This window comes from Besnoitia besnoiti, chromosome V, assembly GCF_002563875.1.
Source record: "Besnoitia besnoiti strain Bb-Ger1 chromosome V, whole genome shotgun sequence".
Taxonomy (NCBI): Eukaryota; Apicomplexa; class Conoidasida; order Eucoccidiorida; family Sarcocystidae; genus Besnoitia; species Besnoitia besnoiti.
The window spans coordinates 372,851-381,412 of NC_042360.1; the positions used below are offsets into that span (position 1 = coordinate 372,851).

Sequence of the window (8,562 nt, forward strand, 5' to 3'; positions counted from 1 at the left end):
ATGGCCGCAAGCGGATGCATCCCTGTTGGGAACGGGTGATGAAAATATCCCTCTAGTAGTTTTTCCGTGGCAGCCCAAGCCGCAGGCAGGCAACTGAGAAGGCACGTGAGTCTGCGTGTCGAGCGCGGAGCGGCGTTCTCGATCGAAGGGGTGTCACGAAAAAGTCAGCAGCGAAACTAGAACGCCTTGACAGCCCTACATCGAACGTACATATTAGCGCAGTGAATGATTCAGGAGTATTTGAGTACTGCATTCGGCACGACAGTCGTTCATCAAGATTTACGTGAGGACTGTTTAGGTCACTTACGGTGAGTGTACTTCAGAAGATCACCCTCAACAAATCGTACGGGCCTGCAGGGAGACACTACCACTACGGATTTCGTTACGACACGAACCCCTTTCGCGCAACACCGCGTGCTTCACCTACAAAAAGAAGCGTGTCGTGCGGAGTGGCAGCGCTTCAACTTCCCGGTGACTTCCAGTCTTCAGTGGTCATGATGTGTTGCACGCGTACATACCTCATGTGGTAGTCGGCGTAGAAACCACTGTTCTGCAAACTCGTCATTACGGCTGATTTCGCTGCACACGTGTCGTGCAGCCCCGCCACTTACCTCGACAGCCCCCGAGTGCGTCGCCCCTTAGAGGACAGCGGTTTATTTCAGTGTTTCCTAGGACACATGTCGGATCAACCTTCCCGTACTGGCCTCTGCGTGCGCGTGTGATGGGAACGTGCGTGCGAGACGATCTTTCACTATGGGGAGGGGCGATCCTACCTCTTGAGGGGGGTGATCGTTCCTTGTGCGACTCATCGCACGCTCAAAAAGTAAAAATAATAGTGCTTAAGAACGTGGTTTTCCACCGCACGTCTGTTTAAACCACCATACAGGCAGCGCATCTGTAGAGGTCAACACGGTAAATACACAAAAGCGGGGGCAGGCTTGGTGCTTGAGAAGGTATCACAGCATATCATCTTCAATATCAGGAATTATATGCAAACCTGTAAGCCTATATATGCATGCGTATGGCCAAACACGCAGTTCAGCCTGCTTAGGTGGCTCTGTTGACGGCCATTCTGACAGATCACAAAACAACACTTCACGTCTATGCGTTCCACAGACGGTCGTAGGCGCTGCCCACAACCCTTAAATAGTGTCGACACCAGATACTAGGATCCAGCGAAGCGCATACACCTGTTACGTTAAATATCAAACTTTGCTCAATAAAAAACGGACGCTCCGGCAAGCAGTTAGACGCGCTTGCAGAGCTGCTGGCGCAGCACAAGTCACGGTTGTGTATCTCGGTAAACATACCTGATCACTTCGTTTAAGCGGGGGAAACAGCGTTGGTGCGCCGGCGTTGCCTCCCTTTAACTCACATAATACGAAAGGGTAGGAAGACCTCGAGCGAAGCCGCGACAGCCATAAGCGCACGGCGGCTAAGGCAGACGTCAACTTGATTCTCTCAAGATTATATGGACTGCGAATGGCGGGTCAAAACAGGGCACAACTGACGATGCGGGTATCGCTGCCTGCGATGAGATTAGAACTAGGCCCCCCCGATGACGCGACCTGAAGAGGCCTCCCAAAAGCTTGCATGACCAGTTCACTGGTCTCTCCCCTGTCCCTCCACCTCTAGCAGGCTGAGCGCGCGCCATGTCTCTACGAAAGGTGAAGGCTTCCGTCATTTACCCTCGTTGCCGCAGCCGAGGCCAGACGCGCCTCTCGAATCGTCACGTCGATACTTCGGGAAGCCTATGACGGCGGGCGATATTGCATGGAGTACAACTATGCTAGTGGTTCCATCCTCAGGCCCGTTACCAGCTGACAGAAAATCTTCAGACCGACAGATCACCAAAGGAATACTGCATTGCGCCAGCTCGTCTTGCCAGCCCGTACGAAGGGAACAGAGGACGGATGCGGTCAACGCCGATGGTCAGCATTGCCACAGAATGCGCAGGACTTGTGCAACGACGGCGTTCGAAGCGTGTCCGCGGATTAACCTGTACAACGCCGTGTACTTCTGGACCGCTCAGCGTTTAATCTTCGAAAGACATGCTCACATCGTCGATGGATATATCCGCCCCCTCCGGGAGTGTCATTTCCGAATCGTGTGCGTCGTCTTCCTCTTCCTTCGCATTGTCTTCACTCTCTGTCCCGAAAGCTTCCGGCTCCGGCGTCAGTGTGTCCATGTCAACATCGGTGTCTTTCACATCGATTTCCTGGTCGCCCGGCAAGAGGAGTTCTTCCTCCCTCCTCCGCTCTGCTTCCCGGACCTCCATTTCCATGGCCTCCTTGAACGAGTACGGCTTGAATGTGGAACACACAAAGCGCAGTTGGTTCTTCAGGTCTCGCATGATGCTCTTGAACCGGTTCATGTGTTTGTACCCGAAGTATTCACTCCACGTGCGTGCAACATGCACCGAGGGCTCGTTGTAAACGTTTGGTGTCAATCCGAGCTGGCCCTGTGCAAAGAAGGAGCCCTCGTGTACGTATCGCAGCTGCTGCCGATACGCCTGATTGGCAAGGTGGTAGACACACTTGTCTTTTGCGTCCTCTTCGCTCTGGGGTGCCAGTCTGCGCTGAATTGCGGCCTGGAGCATGGGCATCTGTGCACATGTATCCATCTGCCCTACATCGATCTTCTCTAGCTTCTTGTATGGAGACGGTTCCCGCTTCCCTTTAAAGAGCTCCAAGATCTCCTGAAGTCCGCGTGGAGAGCTACCTTCTGGGCTCTCGAGGTTGCGCGATGAGTCGTCCTCTTGGCTGCCCGCATCTGTATGCTCGTCGTCTTGTTTACTCGCCTTTGAGGGTACTCGCTTCTCCAGAGCCGCGGCTTCGAGCTCCAGGGACTCTTTGAGCGCGTCGACTTGTTCCTCCACCTCTTCGCGCTTGGCTGGGAGCTCTTCGACAGGTCCAAACATCGCCTCCAGCTCTGCCTTCTCTTCTCCGTCAGCTGTCTTGGCAGTTTGGATGGCCTCGTCCACCACCGCCAGCGCATCCTCTGCTTCCTTGAGTTTGTCTACCGTCTCATTTGCTCGGTCGAGTTCGCCCGAATCTGCGACTTTACTCGCGTCGCCCGGTGACAGCTGCTCGACGTTGGGGCCGACGACGACGCCTTCGCCCAGCTCCTGCAGTTTGTAGCCTTTGGCAAGCATGTCTTTCTCCCACTCGTCGTCGAGAGCGTTGAGTTCTTGCCGAACCATGTCGTGGATCTTGTCGACCTCGACATGGAGGGTGTGCTGTTTGGTGACTGCCTGTTGCAGCGCTTGCTGAACACGTGGCACGGCCAGTGCCTCTGTAGACAACAACTTGCGCTGCTCGAGGATCAGCTCGGTTGTCTTCAATTCATCATCCATTCGCATGAACTCTTTCTGCAGAGGCGTCATTTGACGATCAGCAAGTTCATCCACAACTTCTATCAGCTCCTTCTCCGTGGCTGCGCGCTGCGTTTCAATCGCCTCCATTTCTTCTTCTGTTGTCTGAGCGTGGCGTCGCGCCGCTGGCGCCTGCGCAACATCTCGCTGATAAGCCCTGATCTGACGCAGCCTTCGTTCCAACTCCTCTTTAACCTGGAACTTCTCCCACACATCCGATGGCCGCATCGGGCTCTGCGCCCTCTTGCGAAGCATTTGCAGGCGATTCAGTTCCTGCCGTAGGCTCGCCTCTTGCTTCTTGAGGATTCCAATCTCGCTGCGCATCTTTTTTAGTTCTGATTCAGGGAAATGTTTGAGCCCACGGAGCACCTCGTGGTGGCGGCGGAGCTGCATCTCTTTACGGCGAATTCGTGCAAGAAGAGATGTGTCAAGAGGCTTCAGCTCGGGGAACTTCTTGGGTTCCTGCTGGTGTTCCTCCTTCTCTCTCTTCGCTCTCTTCTCATCCGCTGCTTTCTTTTTTTCCAAATCAGGATACCTCTCCATCTCACGCTCCAGGTCATCAATGTCCTTCCGCAGCAGCTTCATGTTCCGGATGGCTTTCTCAAGAATCTGTTCGTCATCAGCGTCGGCAGTGCCGTCATCGGATTGCAAGGCAGCCTCAATGCGGCGACGCAGTTTCCGTGTTTCGACGTACTGTTTTTCCAGTTCGAAGAGTTTCTTATATCGCGGGTCTTCGCCTTCGGGACTTTTTTCCTTAATTTCGAGGATTTGCTTGTACCGCTTCTCCAACTTGTAGTGGTCTGCGGCTACGATATACATGTCGGATAAGATCTGCGAGATTTTGTTCGGGACGTTCGTCCCTTGGGCAGCCATCACTTCGCGCGTCGGGTCATCCATGACTTCGTAAGAGTCCTTTTGCCGAGCGAGGTCCTCGTATTTGCTGGTCAGATCGTTCATCTCTGAAACTAGGAACCTCAAGCGCTCGGCTAGCACGGGGCAGTTCCGCGCGAAGGTGGTTTCCTTCTCAATCAGGTCAGCATTTTCCCACTCGAAGGCCTCTCGGTCGAGCATCAGCTCCTCGTAGCGCAGCTTGCCCTCCGCGTAGGGGTCCATGAACTTGATATCTCGTCCATCGCGGTTCGTGCGGCGGTGTACCTTGTGGACGGCAGACTTCTTTGTGCGGGAGTCGATGAAGTCGACAAGCATGTAGTCTCTCGTCAGCTTCATCGCCGCGAAGCCGGTTGCCTTGGTCACGCGTTCGACAATATCCACCTTGTAGTTGCCGTGTTGCGCCTGAACGAAGAACTTCTCTGGACTCTGCTGGTCCCTATGCAGCGGCCGACACCCTCCAGGATGGAGCTGGTAGAGGATCTTCCTGCCGCCCCAACACAGAACCGGGTACATCGCTCCCCGCAGACGCCCCACCCAGCCACGGCCAATGTCTTCATCCAGAAGTCGCGCTGTCGCTCCGCTGCTGATGAAAGACACTGTGACGTTCCGGTCCACGTCTGTGATGGAGTTGAAGTCCATGAAGCTGTCGTGACCCGAGACGTACGCGTCAACCTGGTAGTGCATGAACAGCATGTTGATCATGAGCGTCTCCAGGCCGCGAGGTGCCTTGTTCTTGTAGAGGTCGTCGACGAACTGCAGTCGCCCTTGCTCGCCTGCGGGACCCGTCGAGAGCAGCGGGTGGTGTCCCATGACGATGAGCCACGTCGAGTTCTTCTGCGTAGCTTGATACAGCTGCTCGCTCAGCCACCAGAGCTTCTTTGACCAGGACTGCATGTTGTTCGCTGCGTGGACAAACACAAAACAGCAGAACAAAGCACACCACGCCTTAACCACGTCTGCTGTCCCCTGTCAAGCTCATCCCTCTTGCCTGCGGGCGCGCCCTCGGGCTCCGTCCCGCGCGGAGATCGCGCCGATCCCTGCATCACCGCCGGGTGCACGGCAAGCACCTCTGCAGCCTGGAGGGCTGCTGCGGATGAAGATGCCGCTTGCACTGGCAACTGGGCCGCGCAGAGCTGCCCGGAGGCGCAGATAAGCGCGCCCCCCTAGCCACTGGCACCGCTTGTCAATGTCCGAGCGTTTTTGATGTCTCCTTACCAACGGGGGTGCCAACGAAAAGGTCCCAGGTGTTGATGCTCAGGATGGTGGCGTTGAAAGTCGTCTCCTCGTACATGCCGTTCGCGAGAGTCAGGTTGGCGCCAAACTTGAAGGTGACCGTGTAGTAGTCGTTCGGCATGTGCCAGTTCTTTTCCTGGACTGAGTAGTGATACCGCACTTGAGACGAAGGACTCAGCACCGCGTCCGAGTCTCCAAGGGTTATCAGCCACGGAAGATCAAGGCCGCCGTCCTGCAGGCATTAGGCACACGCCGCGACGCCTCTCAGCTCGTGCACACCAGTGCGTCTGAGCCCACACTTGTGGCCTCGCAGCCACCCCATCCTCAGGGGCCGCCTGAGGGAACGTCCAACCCCTCGGCTGACCGATCTCAGCTTACGAGCGAAGCTCATTTTCGTCCGTCCCTGGCATAGTGGGAGGAAGCACAGGACTTGTCTCACGAAGCCGCTTCACTGCGACCCATGGCCAAGGCATGACTGTGTCGTGACAGCTGCCACATGGCGTGTGCCCGTAACCCCTTCCTCCGCCCCCCCGCCCCGCTTGTGGAGCTGAACTGCCAGTCTCCCCGCGTGGCGACACGTCCGCACTCTTTTCACCCGGGCAGGACCGAGGCTCGGCGGCACGAGTCCAGATACAGTTTGAAACACTGGCAGTGACCGCCACTGCTCCTGCGGCCCTCTAGCACCCCCAGCTGTCTTTCGCTTACCTTCACAAAAATGTCGTACCACTTTTTGCGGAACCGCTCGTCGCGGACTGTGGTGGGTCCAGGCAAGCCGAGCATATCGCCGAGGCCTAAGACACCGTCTGCCTTCTCGCGCTCGTGCCACTCCTTCAGAGCCTGAACGGTGTTCTCCAGATCGTTGATTCTGGCGGCGCGCTTGAGCCAGGACCACTGCTTGCGCGTGCTTTCGCGTCTGTAGGTCTCCTCCCTGCCGGGACTGCCGACGAGGAGGAGCTTGAGAGCGTTGACGTCGTTGACTTCGATGGTTCTCTCGGGGGTCTTTCTCCACGTCCACTGCATAATACACTTGAGCGTGGTGCACTTGGGGAAGTCTGCTGCGGAGTAGTGGTCGTCTAGCAGGATCTCCTCCATCGTGTGTTTCTCTTTCCACTCGCCCAGGGGAATCTGCGGCGGCAAGTACTTGCGGCTCCGGTATTTCTCCCAGTTCCTGTGGAACTCCCGAAGAACGTCGATCTGCGTAAAGGTCTCGTCTAAGAGGTCAAAGAGGACAAACAGATCAAAGAAGTTTGTGCGCGAGAGAAGCTGCTCCAGCGTGGTGACCCCGCGAACCGACAGCTCATGCTCCAGACGCTTGACGGACGCGGGCGTCTGTTCAGCGAATACACCTTGGGCCAGGCGGATGACGCTGTAGGGAAGACCGCGCATGAAGTCTACATCCTTTTCGGTGAGCTCGTCAGAAATGTTGAACGCTTCTCCGCCGCGTCGATGGAACGTGTTGCCATCGAAAAACCACTCCCGAAAACGACGCTGGCACACGCCCAGCTGCGCGTAGACCTGGATCGGCAGCAGTTTCGCGTTCTTCTTTTCCTCGTCTTGTTCGGGCTCCTCCTGCTTCTTAGTGTACTCTTTGACCATCTGGTTGCCGTAGCTCTTGTGCTCCCGCTTGAGCGCCTCCATCGTGATGAGGCCCTGCGCAGGCCAGGCCGTCGATTTGGAGTCGTGGAACCAGCGGAAGAAGAGAATGAGGACATCCTCCAGAGTCACATCCACAGCGGCCGACAAGTTCGCCCTATGATTGCCTGCGATGAAGACGACGTTATCCATATTTATTGAGGGCACCCGGCGCTCGACAGGGTGCCAGGTCAGCAAGCGCTTGACGGACTTCGTGATGAGCCCGTCCAGGCGACGAGAGATTGGACCGGTGCGCTTCAGCTGCGGCGAGCCATCCGCGGCGTCGGCGAAAGCGAGAAACCGCCCATGGCTGGAAATCGGGAAGAGGAAATCAATTGAGGAAGGAGACAAGATACATGAGATAAAAGCCAGCGCCAGCGCAAGGGCGAGACAAGGGCTACGGACACCTCTGGCGAGGTGAAAGCCTCGCTTCGCCGCCATATCGGCAAAGCTCAGGGGCGTGCGCGGAGCTGTGGAAGGTTCCTTCTTCCACCGTTGACCGCAGCGGCTGACACGCGGCGGGCTGTCGGTAGGGGATTACGGCAGCAGTCTAGGGCAGTAAACCCCCTCGCAGCGGTTGTGCTCTCCTCAGCACAGCAAGGCGCCGCAGTGACACCAGAGGCAGCAGGGAACGGGAAACAAGGTGATCTAAATGTCTCACGAAAGCCTTCTGCATTCATGCATTCGTGGCCTCCTACGTCTTGACTGTGGAGAAACGAAGAAGCAGGGCGCTGCAGCGGGACCAGTCTGAGAGGTTAGGCATGTCGCAGACGTCACTGGCGAATCGAAGCAGCCTACTTCGCGGACCTGTTGGGCGCCGAAACACCAGCATGCAGCTGGACAGAAGCCTCGCGTCGCCTCGTACAGATGGGAGCCCTCGAGTCCGGCATGTAGGTTTGCCGCGAAAACCGAATGAAGCAGCTGCTTAACTCTGACCCCCCACAACGCGCCCGGCTGTGCGGCTTCAGCGAAGCGAGTCGTCAAAGCAAGGCACGGACTGGGCAGGGCCTGCAGCGCGGCGCAGTTGAGGTCGAGTGTTGAAGACGACGTGGCGAGTGAAGTTACAAAGCGGTAACAAGAAAGGGACCACGGTTTCCGGGCCTTGGGAGTGGCTGCAGGGCCTCCACGCCACGCCACCATCGGAAGACAGAGCAGCGGGCGAACGAAGCAGACTCACGAAGTAACTTCCGGGGCCGGAACTGGGAAGAAACCCGCGAGGCATCACGGGCGCTGCCTCGGAGCGCTTGAATGTGTTCCACAGAAAGAGGACACACGCAATTCCACGGCGGCGACACGCGAAACGTACGGCGCGGGTTCGGGCACGTAGGGGTGGAGTAGCGCCGGCGAGCGGACGCCGGTGTGCTCCGTCGGCGAGCGCCGCAGCCAGGGAACGCCCTCTGCAGCGAGCAGTCTCCACTTCAGTTCGACGGGAC

General features: G+C 57.0%; 1 protein-coding gene across 1 annotated transcript; it reads right to left on the reverse strand.

The window, feature by feature from the left end:
• Window positions 1-2,035: 2,035 nt before the first annotated feature.
• On the reverse strand, window positions 2,036-7,570 carry BESB_058780 (acid phosphatase; the record flags this gene model as incomplete). The annotated part of the gene is made up of 3 exons (XM_029364292.1): window positions 2,036-5,166; window positions 5,480-5,729; window positions 6,203-7,570. 3 exons carry the CDS (start codon window positions 7,568-7,570, stop codon window positions 2,036-2,038), a joined length of 4,749 nt encoding a protein of 1,582 aa, XP_029219000.1.
• Window positions 7,571-8,562: the final 992 nt, after the last annotated feature.